At 46.6% G+C, this 18565-nt stretch overlaps 1 protein-coding gene across 2 annotated transcripts in view; it reads left to right on the top strand.

Annotated features, from left to right (window-relative positions):
- camk1b (calcium/calmodulin-dependent protein kinase Ib) overlaps window positions 1–18565 on the top strand; it is a 176877-nt gene that overhangs the window by 65388 nt on the left and 92924 nt on the right. For both annotated transcript variants that reach the window (XM_039771995.1, XM_039771996.1), the window contains exon 2: window positions 3564–3680. In XM_039771995.1, the coding sequence (XP_039627929.1) occupies window positions 3595–3680 (86 nt within the window). In that variant the 5' untranslated portion in view covers window positions 3564–3594. The remainder of the gene's footprint in view (window positions 1–3563; window positions 3681–18565) is intronic.

Here is an 18565-nt window from a genome sequence, read left to right as displayed (position 1 = left end):
GAGCGGTTATCCTACTCAAGCCTGGTAGATGCCCCCTATGCGACGATTGGTATGTTTGACGTTTCTCCTCCTTTACTTAAATTTGCCTTTCTTTTTATCTGCAAACCCATGACGGGCACCCATGTGTTTGCCCGATGTGACGTCAGGATTTGCACGAGAGGCAGGACTCGGACCCTCTGAAGCTCGGGTGTTCGAGAGGGTGATGATGGTTTCCAGTGTCAAAGGCGGCAGCTGAACTCGTTGCACTGCAGTAATTGCTTCCCACCTACTATGTGAAGCCGGTGAGTCATGTGGGTTCATTTCCTGGCCAAAAGTTTAAAATAAATGAGGCGTAAGCTGAAGGGAAGGCCTCAGACCCCACACTGATCCTGCTGGCTCCTTTCTCATGGGATCTGCCAGGCCTATTTGCTTAGGTGTTCTTGTCCCGGGCAGGGGAGCCCCTCACACCAGGATGTTCTTCATTGTGTGCCGTAATCTTCTGCGGATGATCTCCACTAAGCTGTTATTTACTCTGGAAATATTGAAATAGGCATCCAGCTTTTTCCTCTCCACCCTCTCCGAAAAGAAGTCTTTATGCAAATCGAGAGCTTAAGCACATCCTTCTGCCGTTTTCGTGTAAGCAGGTAACATCAAAACTGGATGGCCAGCATTCCTTTGTGGCTTGAAGCCGGAGATGTGCGTCCTTGGGAGTTAGTCAGGAGGAAGAAGTTGATGGGAGACAGATTGAAATTTTTAATTTTCAAGTCTGGCCACCGTTTGGTAGAACCTTTCTCCACTGGCACAGCTTAACGTTTAAGTGCTGATCACACTCATGAGATGTCCCGGGAATGCCGTTTACGTTGGTTGGTCCTCCTCTTTTGGTCTCTGATTCACGTGCTCACTTTCTTTGATGCTGTGTGTTAGTATTTCTCTTTTGCCCGTGTCACGCATCCACGCTTGGGGTTCACCTTCTGGCATCTGACGAAGTAAGCGGTACCACCTTGCAACAAGAGGGGGTGCTGTCGTTGACTCTGCCTTTTTTTTTAATCGTCACCCACAGTTCTGATAGACTGCCCCAACACAAAAAACAAGACACACAGTGCCCACCCTCAGCCCCAAGATGTCCTCCCTCTAACAGAAAAAGATACAGTGCCCACCCTCAGCTCCAACAGAAAAAGACACACAAAGCCTGCCCCAACCCCAAGATGCCCCCCACTAACAGAAAAAGACACACAGTGCCCACCCTCAGCCCCAAGATGTCTCCACCCCGACACAAAAAGACACACAGTGCCCGCCCTCAGCCCCAAGATGTCCCCCCCTAACAGAAAAAGACACACAGTGCCCACCCTGAACCCCATGATGTTCCCCCCTAACAGAAAAAGACACACTGCCCGCCCTCGGCCCCATGATGTCTCCGCCCCAACACAAAAAGACAGACAGTGCCCACCCTCCACCCCATCTGGTCATTTCCTGGAACATGGTGCTCATTATTGGTAGCCAGTCAATGAAGTTGGACCCCCTGCTGATGAAACCCCCCATTTTGCTTGCTGCCAGAACAACTTTGCTTTTATTTACGACTTCTTAGTCACAGTTCATGTTTTTTTTTACTTTTTAATTTGTTTTTTGTTTGTTTGCTTTATTCTTGTGAATTAAAAGGGGGGGGGGCACCCAGCTGATACCCCAACCATACTTCTTGATTCCTGCCTGAACAGCCCACCGGTCAACACCACGTTTTCTTTCAATTCCTAGATCTTTAAGGTCTCGCTGTGTTGGCGCACCAGCGTATATTCTCATGCCTGGGCCCAGTAGCTGCTAAACTTCTCCTTGCCTCTGGATGAGAGACCCCTGACCTGATTACAGTGAAGAACGGACTGTCAACCCTTTACAATTTGATTCTTTTGGAGCCGTCTCATCACGAATCAATGGAGCATCCAGTGATTCCATGCATGACTGGGATTCTGCTGCTTCCGAACCTAAATCATTTATGAGCACCAACTTGTGATGCAGTCGATCTTTTTATAGAGTGTGGAGATATGGAGTTGGCTGGCACAGCAGTGGCTCCTGGTAGGTACGACACACGACATGGGTCAGGGCGGAGTGGGTGTGCAGTTTGGGTTCAATTCACGTCTGGACTTTGTCTTGTTGTGATTTCCTTTTGATTTTTATTCATAGAATATTGATGACAAAGAAATCTTTAGTTTAATTCAGGGGTCAGAGGGCAGCAGCGGGTGCAAAGCAGAAACCAATTCTGGATGGAGGGCCAGTCCATTACAACGCTAGTGCAGATTCCACTGAGGAATTGTTTCTTGATGAATTTAAAGGGATTTATTGAAATGTTACCGAACACCATGTAGCTTGTAGTGATGTATGGGAGGTATATTCTGCCAAAAAGAAAATGAAAATTGCAATATGAAAATGCCATCTCTCTTTGGCAATTTCGTTTTCAAGGTCTGTGGGCAAGAATGCCGCAACAATTAGAATTCAAATGAAGCAACCCCATTTATTCTTTCCTTTTCAAAATGTATGTGCAAGTATGCTGCAAAAATGTACAATAACCAGGAAAAATCAGAATCTTCTGTTTTCATGCAGAATGGAGATTAAAAAGAAAAAAAAAGTTTATTGTATAATTGAAGCCAATGGTGTCCAATGGTAAAACATCCATGGAAAAAAAAAGAAAAGAAATGTCAAGTTACACACAATCCACACGTCAGTTGTCCAACTGTATGCTCAAAACATGCAAAACATGCACATTTTTTTCCCAAAATATTGTTGAATAAATACTTCCGGAAAAATCATTGCTCATCAGCAACAGAAAACACAAGAAACTTGGGATTGCCTTTTTCAACTGAAGATGACCGATGAATGACGGCAGAGGCAGATCTTCAGTTTATTCTCAAGGTCGGTGTCGCTCCTTTCCCGTCCACGTGCCAGGGATGGTATAGCTTGTTATTGCCCATTTCCTGGGTTGCTGAGACTTGTTTCCCCAATCATCTACCAGATATGGTGTAGCTTGTCATGTGTCCATTCTCAGGGTCAGTGTCACTCACTTCCTGTTCACATACCAGGGCTGCTTTAGCTCGTTCTTCATCTGACGACATGAAGAATCGTCTTTACGCCGAACTGGAATCGTCCCCACATAAGTCAAAGTCATCCAGACGATCGGGGTCTGCATAATTAGATGTGGACCACCCTATACTTGGATTATAAAACTGCTTTGCTTCAGTTTGAGATTTGGTCTCGAGGTTTAACAGTTTTCATCTTTTTGATATTGAAAAGCCTTAATTTTGGGTCTGTGCGGGCAAGAGGCCTGCCGTTTGAATTTGGGCCTAGGCCACCCCAATCTAGAACGAAGGGCAGGCCCGGCCTTTTGTGTGGCTTTTTTTGGAGGCTTCTGATTCACCATTTTGTACTTCCTTGTGTTTGGCGGCCTGATGCCTGCCTCTGGATTTGTAGTGAACTTTATTTGAGAATGCAAAATTCTTTCTCTTGATTGACCCACTTTCACATTTTTTTGTACATTTTTGTGCCCCCTTGCAGAGGTGTCTTCTCACTTGTTGTGCTGTCTTGTTTCTTTCCTCTTGCAGGACAAACACAGTGGATTTTAATAGCACTACAATGCCTCTGGGTGAAGATGGAAATGGCTGGAAAAAGAAAACGGATAATATAAGAGACATCTACGACTTCAAAGAAGTCCTGGGAACGTAAGTAGCAAACGGACCTGTTGGGCCTTCGACTGGACGCCGACTCTTAAAATGCCATTTTTGGGAGGGAGAAGCGTAAATAAGTGGCTGGTGTTGTTTTTCGAGTTGGCGCTGAGTTGCCCGCCTGATGGGGTGGATTATGAAGAGCAGTCTGTCTACTAACAAGATAAGGGAAGTCATTTGCCAACTTAATAAGAAAGAGATGGCGTTGGCCGCATTGAACAAATTCAGAAAGGATCATAGGAAGCACAAAAAGACTCGACATAAAAAGAAATCCTTTTGTCAGTTGGGATGGGGTGACACCATGGGCGGCATTGGTGTGTTTCCTGTCACGTGTCATATTTTGTTTTCTTACACTAAAAGCTATACATGGTGGACTGGCATCCCTGTCATGCTCAACCCTGTACCCTCAGGCAGAGAGGCCAGTGTAGTGGATGGACGGTGTTAGGGACAGCCTTCCAAGATTTTAGCTCCCTGATACACCAGGCTGACATCATTCCAGGACTGGCCTAACCCATTACCCACACTAGCAGGCTTTACTGGGAACTGTGGTCCCATGGGGCAACCCTGCTGGCTTCCGTGGGCACCACAATAAGGAGCTGCAGGGAATGGCTATCCTGATTTTTATTACCCCCAAGGAAAAGCCCGGTATGTCACGTCTTTCAAGTTTTTGGCAAATTGAGAAAATGACGGCGCCCCTATAATTAACGATCTCTAGATTTCATTTTCACGTACACAGTATTGTTTTTCGCAAATCAGCAACCGCCGCCATTTTAAATCACACAGTTGCAGCATTTAAATCACGTGATCATAATCCGACGTTTTTTCATTGGTCAGTGGAGTTTGCTGGATTTTGGTCTTGCAGTTTGTAAAATGCTGCGTACATACGAGCGCTTTCCATCGTGCTCAGACCGGAATGAAGACGTATTTGGCCATCACCACTACCTTATAACATCAGGAAAGGCCTAATAACTCCAAAAATGTAAAAATCCTCAGTAATGGCAGTTTTCCGTTGCACGTGAGCGCCATGTCCTGACATCGGAAGCACTCCCTGGTCCGACGTAAAAGCTTCCGCCTCTTCTCAGTTGTGGATTTGGAGTCTGGAGGAACGGGACAAAGCTTGCCTGGAAGAGAGAGGAGGAAAGGAGGAAGACTACATTCGATTTACGTAACGCTTTTCTCATAAATCAAAGCACTCCACATAGATGGTGGGAAGCCACTTCAGTTACCACCAGTGTGCAGCATCCACCGGAATGAAGCGTTGGCAGCCATTTTGCACCATTAAGCTCACCGCACATTACTTACTAGTTGAACTTGGTCGCTCCGCTATGGGATTGCACAGTCGTGGGATTTCTTTGGGCAGAGGGAGTGAAACCTGGTGAAGTTCATCAAAGGATGTTGGCTTGCGTGGATCAGTAAGATGTTTAGGGTACCCACGTCATGCAAATTTATGGTAGCCCAAGTCATCGCGCACGATGGCCTGTGCAGATCCATAGCTGACATCCAAATGATCAGCAACAGCGGACAACATAATTTTACGGTCTTCTCTGATGAAGGCGTTCACCATGTGGGTTTGTGTGTTATTGTGCACAATGGTGATGGTCAACCAGTTCGAGCTTCGTCGGCCGCACTTGTTCTTCACCTTTGGGCCCATTCGTTAACTTTTCCTTTTTTTTACTCCCACACTGAGCCAACATCCTTTGGTGAATCTCGGCAGGTTTCATTCCCTCTTCCCGAAGAAAGTTTGGGGTGAGACTCTCACTTTCGTTTTTATTGTTCTGTATGTGAACTGCGCTTGTGGTCTGGAAAGGCGTGTTAATAAAAACATGAACCATCCCCAGGCACAACTAAACCGCACTGCGGCATGTCGTTCAGCAGCGGCGCAATCCCGCCCGTGTTCAAGTAGACTAACGGTCAGAGTGCTGCGCTGTGCGCGTTCAGACTACCCATAAGCCACCAGGAGTGTGGCTTAGTGCGTCAACTTCTATCCGATGTGATAGCCGCTTCATTTTCAAATTGATTTCACTTTTTCATTTGCCCTCGTATCTGCATTCTTTATTGTAATTGTGTTTGCGGTGAACGCGCCGTGACGCTGAACTAAACTGAATTAAAAGTGGACCATCTCGTCTGATTTAGAGTCCTCGTTAGAGTATATGAGTTAACAGTGATATATGAAGGAGCCAGCTGAACAGCCTGATTGCAAGCCATTCCAACTCTGGGGTTCTCCTTGAAATAAAGTCCGCCGTTTCCGATTTGATATCCTGCGTGTTAATGTAACTGTCTTCATTTTTGTTATTTTTATGAAAGAAACAGAAAAGGCAGCTCACAACATGCAGATGTGACTAGAGGTTAGAGCAGATAACACCTACGTTTGACGCTAAAGCCCCAACGCCTTCTCACGAAGAGGTGTCACTACCGCTGTGCTCGCTGGAAGTGTAAGGACAAGTCATGTTTACTCCTCCGTTGTGTCACCTCTCGACAGCAGAGACTGTAGATGGCTCTTGTGTTATGGCACTAATGGACATTTGGTGTTATTGATACGCTGGCTGTGTTTGCTGGCCTGGCCTCGTTTATAGGGCCGAGGGTATCAGAAGTAGATAGATAGATAGATAGATAGATACTTTATTAATCCCAAGGGGAACTGCACATAATCCAGCAGCAGTATACTGATACAAAGAAACAATATTAAATTAAATAGTAATAAAAATGAAAAAAAAAAAAATAAAATTAATGTTCGCATTTACTCCCCCGGGTGGAATTGAAGAGTCGCATAGTGTGGGGGAGGAACGATCTCCTCAGTCTGTCAGTGGAGCAGGACGGTGACAAAAGTCTGACTCTGAAGCTACTCCTCTGTCTGGAGATGACACTGTTCAGTGGATGCAGTGGATTCTCCATGACTGACAGGAGTTTGTTTAGTGCCCGTCGCTCTGCCACAGATGTTAAACTGTCCAGCTTTACTCCTACAATGGAGCCTGCCTTCTTAACAAGTTTGTCCAGGCGTGAGGCGTCCTTCTTCTTTATGCTGCCACCCCAGCACACCACCGCGTAGAAGAGGGCACTCGCCACAACCGTCTGGTAGAACATCTGCAGCATCTTACTGCAGATGTTGAAGGATGCCAACCTTCTCAGAAAGTATAGTCGGCTCTGACCTATCTTAAATAGAGCATCAGTATTGGCAGTCCAGTCCAATTTGTCATCCAGCTGCACTCCCAGATATTTAAAGGTCTGCACCCCCCCTCTGCACAGTCACCTCTGATGATCACAGGGTTCATGAGGGGTCTGGGCCTCCTAAAATCCACCACCAGCTCCTTGGTCTTGTTGGTGTTAAGGTGTAAGTGGTTTGAGTTGCACCATTTAACAAAGTCTTTGATTAGCTTCCTGTACTCCTCCTCCTGCCCACTCCTGATGCAGCCCACCATAGCAGTGTCGTCAGAGAACTTTTGCACGTGGCAGGACTCCGAGTCATATTGGAAGTCTGATGTATATAGATTGAACAGGACCGGAGAAAGTCCAGTCCCCTGCGGTGCCCTTGTATTGCTGACCACAATGTCAGACCTGCAGTTCCCAAGACGCACATATTGAGGTCTGTCTGTAAGATAGTCCACGATCCATGCCAACAGGTGTGAGTCTACTCCCATCTCAGTCAGCTTGTCTCTAAGGAGCAGAGGTTGGATGGTGTTGAAGACGTAACCTAACTGAGTACATTTCTATATACTATATTTGTTTTTTTTGGGGTGGGGGCTGATTTTATTAACTCAGTGGAGCCCCTTACTCTTAAAAGTGCAAACCACCATTAAAACATTCCTTTCGTAGATCAATTCTTGCTTGTCCTAATGAATGACGTTCTCTTCTGTTGATTGCCATTGCAAAACATGATTGTCCATCCATCCATCCTCTTCCGCTTATCCGAGATTGAGTTGCGGGGGGCAGCAGCTTGAGCAGAGATGCCCAGACTTCTTTCTCCCCGGCCACTTCTTCTAGCTCTTCCGGGGGAATCCCAAGGCGTTCCCAGGCCAGCCGGGAGACATAGTCCCTCCAGCGTGTCCTGGGTCTTCCCCGGGGCCTCCTCCCGGTTGGACGTGCCCAGAACAGCTCACCAGGGAGGCGTCCAGGAGGCATCCTGATCAGATGCCCGCGCCACCTCATGTGACTCCTCTCGATGCGGAGGAGCAGCGGCTCTACTCTGAGCCCCTCCCGGATGACTGAGCTTCTCCCCCTATCTTTAAGGGAAAGCCCAGACACCCTGCGGAGGAAACGCATTTCAGCCGCTTGTTTTCGCGATCTCGTTCTTTCGGTCACTACCCATAGCTCATGACCATAGGTGAGGGTAGGAACGTAGATCGACTGGTAAATTGAGAGTTTTGCCTTTCGGCTCAGCTCCTTTTTCACCACGACAGAGCGATGCAGAGCCCACATCACTGCGGACGCCGCACCGATCCGCCTGTCGATCTCACGCTCCATTCTTCCCTCACTCGTGAACAAGACCCCGAGATACTTGAACTCCTCCACTTGGGGCAGGATCTCGCTCCCAACCCTGAGAGGGCACTCCACCCTTTTCCAGCTGAGGTGAAGGATGAGACAAAGAGCAGTTCAACATAACCTCCTATGAAGAACAAAAAATTTGGACGGCGTTTTCCCTCACCCAGACAAGGGTCACCGGGGCCCCCCTCTGGAGCCAGGCCTGAAGGTGGGGCTCGATGGCGAGCGCCTGGTGGCTGGGCCTGCACCCATGGGGCTTGGCCGGGCACAGCCCGAAGAGGCAACGTGGGTCCCCCTTCCCATGGGCTCACCACCTATGGGAGGGGCCAAAGAGGTCGGGTGCAGTGTGAGTTGGGTGGACGGGGACCTTGGCGGTCTAATCCTCGGCTACAGAAACTGGCTCTTGAGATGTGGAATGTCACCTCTCTGAAGGGGAAGGAGCCTGAGCTGGTGCGCGAGGTCGAGAGGTTCTGGCTAGATATGCTGTAGATAGATATATCTCCTTGAGAGGGGCTGGACTCCAAAACACGATTGTATTCTATTGAATTCAGTCATGTCAATAGGAGGAAAATTAGGAATTCTGGGTAATAAATATAATTTCACATCCTGTAAAACTTGGTAGCTTCAGTTAGATTTGAATGATCTGTAATCTTGTGTCATTGCAAAGCTTTGGAGGTGGTGTCACAAACTTGACAAAAAGACACCAAAAAGGTTTGAGGCGCCCACCCGTATATTGTGTTTCTGGCTGCAAAACTGGTTAAATAGTGGTAGTACAGGTCAGAGTCCACAACAGAACTTAATTACTGGCACAAAGATGGTGGCTTTAAAGGACAACGGAGGAGAAGTGATGTCATCATTGGAGCCAGAAACAGGAAGTGGTGTCATTGAAGCCGGGGCCGGAACAGAAAGAGGTGTCATTGATGCTGGGACTAGAAGTGACATCATCATTGGGCCCCGGGACCAGAAATGATGTCATCGTTAAGGCTGGAAAAACAGAAGTGATGTTATTGGGCCCAGGTCCGGAGGTGACATTATCATCGGAGTTGGAACCGGTAGTGACATCATCAGTAAGGCTGGAAAACCAGAAGTGGTGTTATTGGGCCCAGGTCCGGAAGTGACATCATAATTGGGGCCGGGACCAGAAGTGACATCATCAGTAGGGGCCGGGAAAACTGAAGTGATGTTATTGGGCCCAGGTCCGGAGGTGACATCATAATTGGGGCCGGGACCAGAAGTGACATCATCAGTAGGGGCCAGAAAAACAGAAGTAATGTTATTGGGCCCGGAAACCAGAAGTGACATCATCATTGGGGCCGGGACCAGAAGTGACATCATCAGTAGGGGCCGGGAAAACGGAAGTGATGTTATTGGGCCCAGAACCAGAAGTGACGCATCCGGGCCAGGCGGAATTTTCCGTAACTGGTCTGTAGAGAAGTGAGGTAAAGAATCTGTGCACTCTGCCATCCCCTGGTCTGCCATGGAATTACTCTCATTCAGGCCCTTTAGCTGCCTCCTATATGCACGTGTGTGGCAATGGTTTACTTGAACTTATTAGTACTTCCAGCATTAACGTTTACAGGCTGGACATTTTCATGACCCGTGCGATTAACTGAGTGCTTTAAGTAATGTGCAGAAAAGAACAGGGAGCAAGAAATAATATGGTGTTCAATGACCCCTTCCTGTACGTTCTGCCCATGAACTGTGCTTAAGTGTTTAATCTGACCGATTCTCCTGACTTGTGTTGTGCCCAGGTCTTAAAATGGGCTCGTCAGTCCTTTGGTGGGCAACTGGGCGAGGGTGCCTTCAGAGCTGTAAGCTATTGTAGGTGCTGATGGGTTTTGGACTTGATTTGCTTCCGGTTGGTTTGATCTTCTGCTATCACCTTGGCTTGCGTTAGGCTGAGTTCGATCGTCCTCAACTTGAATTGTGTCTACAACCACAGCCGGTCCCCAGCCCCGGTAAAGGAGGATGGTTGGTGCCCTGCTGCGGGGCCGTAAAACCCAAGCATGAATCTGATGAAAAAAGGACAAACTGCATGCGATTGAAGAGAGCTGGTAGGCCAAATTCGGCACTGACCTGTTTGTGCTTTGCAAACTGGGGTGTAGCGGCATGTTTAAAGATACCCAACTTATCCTTTAACGGGCAAGGAGACGGCCAGCTGAGCAAACCGAGGAGAAACACGAGGCCAAAATGAGACGAGCTGCTGTTTAGCTCAACGTCAGACAGATCTCGTTCTGCTATTTCCTGAGGCAGCGCTTAGACCGGAAAGGTCGTCTCCATTGTACTGTGTAGTCAGCACCATACTGTATCTGCTGCTAGCACGGTACTATTTCGGGTACCCTGTTAATGACCCTGTACGTTTAGCTCCATGTTCCTTTTACGGTTCTCTTTGGTTGTGTTCCTGTTGAGCCTCCCTTGTCCGTAGCTACTATTGCGACAATTATCCCATCTGCTTTGTTAGCCCTTGGCTTCCACGAGTGGCTTCTGGGATCAAGAGCCACTCCAGCAGGGTCCTTGGACTTTTACAAAATGCAGGAGTCCTTGTTCCCTGATCACAAAGCTGGCCCGTTCTGCGACTCCATGGATGTCACCTCTTGATGGCATTTTAGCTGCTCTTTGTCTCCCTTTGTTTGCTTTGTATCTGAGCAGTTTTTAGAGATGTGCCATGTTTTAAAAAAAAAAAAAAAGACGATCGTGGGCCTTGTTTATCTTTGTCACTCCTAATTCTCCTTCTGTGGTCCTACTTGGCTCTGCACACCCGCGTATAACACAGACAGTCAAATTTCACAGGCGTATTTCTGGAAACTTCCTCTTACTTTTTATTTATAACTGCTGGCTCTGTGCCAAGCGGTGGGGTGGGGGTTTGGGGGGGTGTGGATCTTGGCGATGACTTCCACTTCATTTTTATTGTTTTTCATGAGAACTGCGCTTCTGGTCTGGAAAGGCATGTTATAAAAATATGAACCAGCCCCAGGCACAACTAAACTGCATCAGGTGACCAGTCGCGTGTGAAGGAAGGTCCGGGTGAGCGGCAGAACAAACTTAGCAGACGGACATTGGGTTTCGATGTGTTATTCCAATACACATACATACATAATATTTACTGTATATACCGTTGTGCTTGAAAGTTTGTGAACCCTTTAGAATTTTCTATACTTCTGCATAAATATGACCTAAAACATCATCAGATTTTCACTCAAGTCCTAAAAGTAGATAAAGAGAAACCAGTTAAACAAGTGAGACAAAAATATTATACTTGGTCATTTATTTATTAAGGAAAATATTACATATTTGTGAGTGCACAAGTATGTGAACCTTTGCTTTCAGTATCTGCTGTGACCCCCTAAATGTTTCCGGTAACTTCTGATCATTCCTGCACACCGGCTTGGAGGAATTTTCGCCCATTCCTCCGTACAGAACAGCTTCAACTCTGGGATGTTGGTGGGTTTCCTCACATGAACTGCTCGCTTCAGGTCCTTCCACAACATTTCGATTGGATTAAGGTCAGGACTTTGACTTGGCCATTCCAGAACATTCACTTTATTCTTCTTTAACCATTCTTTGGTAGAACGACTTGTGTGCTTAGGGTCGTTGTCTTGCTGCATGACCCACCTTCTCTTGAGATTCAGTTCATGGACAGATGTCCTGACATTTTCCTTTAGAATTCTCTGATATAATTCAGAATTCATTGTTCCATCAATGAAGGCAAGCCGTCCTGGCCCAGATGCAGCACAACAGGCCCAAACCATGATACTACCACCACCATGTTTCACAGATGGGATGAGGTTCTTATGCTGGAATGCAGTGTTTTCCTTTCTCCAAACATAACGCTTTTCATTTAAACCAGAAAGTTCTATTTTGGTCTCATCCGTCCACAAAATTCTTCCAATAGCCTTCTGGTTTGTCCACGTGATCTTTAGCAAACTGCAGACGAGCAGCAATGTTTTTTGGAGAGCAGTGGCTTTCTCCTTGCAACCCTGCCATGCACACCATTGTTGTTCAGTGTTCTCCTGATGGTGGACTCATGAACATGAACATTAGCCAATGTGAGAGAGGCCTTCAGTTGCTTAGAAGTTACCCTGGGGTCCTTTGTGACCTCGCCGACTATTACACGTGTGCCTTGCTCTTGGAGTGATCTTTGTTGGTCGACCACTCCTGGGGTTTGTAACAATGGTCTTGAATTTCCTCCATTTGTACCCAATCTGTCTGACTGTGGATTGGTGGAGTCCAAACTCTTTAGAGATGGTTTGGTAACCTTTTCCAGCCTGATGAGCATCAACAGCTCTTTTTGTGAGGTCCTCAGAAATCTCCTTTGTTCGTGCCATGATACACGTCCACAAACGTGTTGTGAAGAGCAGACTTTGATAGATCCTGTTCTTGAAATAACACAGGGTGCCCACTCACACCTGATTGGCATCCCATTGACTGAAAACACCGGAGTCGAATTTCACCTTCAAACTAACTGATCATCCGTGAGGTTCACATACTTTTGCCACTCACAAATATGTAATATTCAATCATTTTCCTTAATAAATAAATGACCAAGTATAATATTTTTGTCTCATTTGTTTAACTAGTTTCTCTTTATCTACTTTTAGGACTTGAGTGAAAATCTGATGATGTTTTAGGTCGTATTTGTGCAGAAATATCGAAAATTCTAAAGGGGTCACAAACTTTCAAGCACAACTCTACATACATACTATCTACTGTATGTCATGGACCAGGAGTCCCACAGCATGCAATTCCAAAAATGTCCTCTAGAGGGGAAAGCCGGCTAGTAACAGATGGAGGATCATTTGTACCAAAGCTGAACGTGTTAATTGCATTGCAATGGAATTGAATTTTGGCCCAGTTTTATCCTGGTCATATTCAAAAACATATTAACCAAATAATCGATTTCTTTTCACACAATTTTACTGTCTGTATAAAATGCGATAGAAAACACGTGTTGCATTCCAATTCATGTCTATGGATTGCGCGTAATAAAACTAAAAGCAAAGCAAGCGTTTCGCGTTTCGCTTAGCGGCTGCTCCGTGTGTATTGCATTTCTATTTGAAAGAATGTGATAATCTTCTCAAAAAATGAAATGTAATCAAATGGCCAATCGGCATCAAGAGGTGGGGCAAGGGGCGTCCAATAGTTAGGGTAAGAGGTGTTCCCATCACGAGTGTCAAAGAGGGCAGGAGATCAGCTCTCCCGAGTCCTTCTCTGAATCCGACTTAAGACGGGCCTGTAGATGATGTGCCATCTTGAGCAGGGGGACTTTGCGGGCGCTGCAAGTGGTCAATCCAGTAGTGTGTTACCAGTGATGTTCTTGGCGACTGTGGTGGTCCCAACTGCCTTCAGATCAATAATAAACTCCTCCTGTGTAGTTTCAGTGTTGATCCCTCACCTTTCTCATCATCATCCTCACCCCATGAGGCCACATCTTGCGTGGAGCTCCAGATCGAAGGGCGATTGATGGTCACTTTCTGTTTATCTTCCATTTACAAATAATCACACCAACAGTTGTCACCTTCTCACCAAGGATCTTGCTGGTGGTCTTGTAGCCCACTCCGGCCTTGTCGCTGATGTCCTTTGACAGCTCTTTGGTATTGCCCATGGTGGAGTGGAAGAAATTGATTCTGTGGACTCTTCATCTTTGTGGTGCCTTATTCTGCTAATGTGCCCCGAGCATTCCCGGCACACACACACACACACACACACACACACACACACACACACACACACACACACACATATGTATTATTTCTGGGAACTTCCTCTTCACTTTATAACTCCTGACTCTGTGCCAGGTGAAAGAAAAAAAAAAAAAAGAAGCAGACGGGGCTGTTTGAAAAACCCAAGAAATCTGCTTGTCAGCTCCGTGGGGGGCTTTCATCCGTTTTGCACACTTACAAGACGGAAGCCGTCCCCACCACCACCTCCTCGTCACGCGCCATCACCCTCTAGTTCATTCATTTCTGTCGCGCTCGCACCCGGCTTTTCATGCCCGCCAGCCTGGGTGAAGCCGTGAACAGCTGCCCTGCTCTCCCTGCCCGAGCCCCTATTTGATCTCATCGGGCCTGCTGAGTTACGTCTCCCTGTCATACTGTTTACAAATATGCGGACTTTGGAAGGAGTTCATCGCGGGACATCATGGGAGAACAAGTGACACCTTCCCGGCTGCTGCCGCCCCCACAGAACCAGCTGCTGTCCTCAGAGCCAGGAAGTCCCTCTGTAAGCCGATCGTAAATATTTACTTTTAGGCTGCATCGCTTGATTGTACACTTGAGACGCCCTTGATAACGCCTGACTTGTCACCGGCTCGGCCGCGGTGATGGCACGGCTCTCTTTACTGCCCGACAGCCGCCCCTTCCGGGAGCTTATCTTCATGTGTTTGACTTTGTTGTTCATTCGCTTGCCCGTCTTTGAGCTTTACAGGCCCTCTGTGTGAAAGACACCATATAGTGACATTGAAGTGTGAAACCAACCGTGTGACATTAAAGACCGATTTGTAGCACCTCTCGAAACGAAAACAGTAAGCCTTGCAGTGTCCATAGATTTAAAGACCCATCATTTATTTGTCCTGCGTGTCACTACATACGGTGCCATTAGGACCGATTGGTTACTAGCACTCAGGGACAAAGTCTCGGTGTAACTGATCGTTTACTAGGCCTTAATGTAAAAGGTGCTGTATCACAGGAAAACAAGTCGTTTCCTAGCTCTCCTAAACTCATTATCGTGGTTTGAAAGGTGCTATAAAGCAGCAAAGCTTATAATTTACCACTGCTCAGTTTGAAAAGTGCTCCAAAGATTTATTTACTGATCCTCAGATGGACAGGATTAGAAATGAGGACATTAGAGGGTCAGCTCAGGTGGGATGGGTGAGAGACAAAGTCAGAGATGCAAGATTGCGTTGGTTTGGACATCTGCAGAGGAGAGATGCTGGGTATAATGGGAGAAGGGTGCTAAGGATAAAGCTGCCATGCATGAGGAGAAGAGGAAGGCCTAAGAGAAGGTGGTGAGAGAGGACATGCAGGTGACAGAGCAAGATAACGAGGACAGGAAGATATGGAAGAAGATGATCTGCTGTGGCGACCCTTAACAGGAGCAGCCGGCAGAAGAAGAAGAACAAGTAGTTACAAAGTCGTGTGATGGATGGGCAGGACCAGTACCTGACAGGGACGCCTAGCCGGGTGGAAGGACCGAGGAAGACTGCACGGTTGGGGGCACACCAACCTCATGTTGCTACCTCACCACGGATTCCTGGCAAGGTATGCTGGGAGTTGTAGTTTAGAGCAGCTCTGTTGTGTTCCGTGGGTGCCCCAAGGGGTGCTGCAGGTACAGCTGAGCCCGGAGGAAGTGCTGCTGGAAGAAGTTCAAGAAACACCTGGAGAACTTCTGGGTGCGTCACGAGAGGAATCACCTGACCCCCCAGTCGGGGGGCTAGAGTCGGGAGGAGGAGGAGAACTGGAAACGGGGAGAGAGAGGAAGAGACGAGGAAGAAGGGAGGACTGTGCTTGTCTGTGTATTTGGTGCTCTGTACTGTGCTGTGTAGTCAGGAGCAGCAGAAAAGCACTTCCCCACTTATGTGACGGCGTGTTGTCTGCCAAAGTCACTATATAACAATAACCCTGATCGTTTAGTAATCCTGCATATCAGAGTCACTATATAACAATAACCCTGATCGTTTAGTAGTCCTGAGTGCCAATGTCACTATATAACAATAAAACTGATCGTTTAGTAGTCCTGCATATCAGAGTCACTATATAACAATAAAACTGATCATTTAGTAGTCCTGCATATCAGAGTCACTATATAACAATAACCCGGATCGTTTAGTAGTCCTGCATATCAGAGTCACTATATAACAATAACCCTAATCGTCTACTAGTCCTGGGTGTCAAAGTCACTATATAATAATAACCCTGATCGTTTACTAGTCCTGAGTGCCAAAGTCACTATGTAACAATAAAACTGATCGTTTAGTAATCCTGCATATCAGAGTCACTATATAACAATAACCCTGATCGTTTAGTAGTCCTGAGTGCCAAAGTCACTATATAACAATAAAACTGATCGTTTAGTAGTCCTGCATATCAGAGTCACTATATAACAATAACCCTGATCGTTTAGTTGTCCTGATCGTTTAGTAGTCCTGAGTGCCAAAGTCACTATATAATATTAACTCTGATCGTTTAGTAGTCCTGCAAATCAAAATCTTTGTATAATATTAAGACTGATCGTTTAGTAGTCCTGCGTGTCAGAGTCACTATATAACAATAACACTGATCGTTTAAGTAGTCCTGAGTGTCAGAGTCACTATAGGAGTCTGCAGTGCAATATAAACCTTAGTCTCAATGGTCCTACATAGTGCTAAGACTGATTGTTCATCATCAGTGTTAAAAGCACTATACATTCTGACTTTTCATTTATCATCACTCAGTGTAAAAGGCGCTTTATAATATTAAGCCTGACGGGGGGTCTTATCAGTTGATTCCAATCTTTTTAAGCAGGTAGCCCCTTGTCCACTGAAAGCGAGTCCACAGTGAAAGTGATGGGGCTGAGAATTGACAACTGAGCTGTGAAATTGTAAGACAAAGGTTCTAGTCACTGTGCCACCATGCCACCCTCAAGCAGATTTCCATGATTTGTGTACAAGCCAATGTGGTGAGGAGCTGGGGGGCATGGTGTGTCTTTGTCCCATTTGTAGTTGGTTTGTATGAAACTGGTTCTCCTGGTAAATTTGGATATCAAATCCCAGGTGTTTTTATAGTGGTGATGTGGCACCATCCAAGTGTGTGTGAGTGTTGGAGAGCAGATTTGTTTATCAATGCTGTAGTCACCTTCTGAAAAAACATGACACCAAGATGGTAACTGCTAAAAAAATTATAATAATAATAAAAAAGGGACATTGTGTGACGTTCCCCTCTCGATGAAATGTAACATTTATTGATCCAGTTGTGTGGCCTGGGGGCCAGAGCCTATCTGGGCAGCACGGAGGGCTGGTGCCCAGTGAAACACACATACCTACCCACACAAGGCATCACCAATCAACTTGTCATGCCCCTCTTTGGGATGTGAAAGGAACACCGGAGTACCCAGAAGAAAACCCAAAGCAACACGTAGACAGATTAGGATTTAAACCCAGAACGCTGAGTCAGTGAGGCGGCAGTGCTAACCACTGCACCACTACGTCACCCCCTCTCTGAAACCCCTTAGTCAAAAGCAAACTGAAACCTGCTGCTGGGTGTCAAGGTCCCGGTGCAGCTGGAGTGAAAGGCAGAAGTCAAGCGGGAAGTCCCGGCGGGTGTACCGTCACCGCATGGCCCCCCCATGGGCTGACAGGTGTTTGTGACTTCATCTTCTCAGCTCTTTAGGTTCCACTCTTGGTGCCAGAATGGTCTTCATGATATGCTGCTTTAAAAGAAAAAAAAATAAAATAAAAGTCCCAATCAAGTAAAACATCTCAGGGGGCAAACCGCGTAAGGTGGCAGCGGGCAGGTGGGAGTTAATGTTTGTGTACGGCTGGTCCCTTGTGGGGTGCTGTTAAGTGTGACAGCGCATTCCCAGCAGAGGACACATTGACATGGCACATCTAAAGCCAGGTGACTAACGTCTGTCAAGGGACACACGAAACCTTTTGGGGGGTTTGAAAATGTGAATAATTAGACTCAGAGGCCACCGTGACCCTTTGTCATGTGCATAGTAAGGGGAAATCTCATCACCGGAGTGTAGCAGATTCTACAACTGTGCCCATGCAGCAGTCCAGGTGGGTATAGGAGCAATTTGGTGGTCAGCCTGAGGACACACATCCATGGGGGGTGTCTGTGATGAGTTTCAGGTTTGCATAAAATTAAAAAAAGCAACAGCCGTACTTAAGGGAGAGTAGAGCTACAGGGGAGTCAGAAAATCTTCAGACCCTTCACTTTTAGTCTCGTACTAAAATCGGTTAAATTTCTGTTTTCTTCTCATCAAGGCAAACTCAAAGCCTGAAAATCATCATCATCTTCTTCATCTTTTTCCACCTCAATGTGGAGTCGATGTGCTGGATCAACCTTCTCCAAATGGCTCGGCCCTCACCCGTCAAGCCTATCTTCTCTTACTTTTGGCTTCCCTCACTCTTCTCGTCCCCATGCCCATCACTCTTTCGCCCACATCTTCCTCGTCTCTGCTCATCGCAATGTCCACAGCACTGACTTTAGCCTACCTTCCTGTCCTTTCGTAGATCTACTCCCCCACTTTTGCTTCATTTCTTATTCCATTCTTCTTTGTAACTCCACACACTGTGGATGTTAGAGGTCGCAGTCGCCTGTTGGGTTTGCGTCCACGTTCATTTTTAAAGGTTTCTGAGCAAATAAATTAAACATAAAATCCATGACGCTTATAGGGTGTCTCGGCTCAGCTTTAGGAATACAGTGAGG

Source organism: Polypterus senegalus, chromosome 12 (assembly GCF_016835505.1).
Source record: "Polypterus senegalus isolate Bchr_013 chromosome 12, ASM1683550v1, whole genome shotgun sequence".
Classification (NCBI taxonomy): Eukaryota; Metazoa; Chordata; class Cladistia; order Polypteriformes; family Polypteridae; genus Polypterus; species Polypterus senegalus.
Note: the sequence above shows the minus strand (reverse complement) of the source record. Positions and strands in the feature narration are given on the sequence as shown.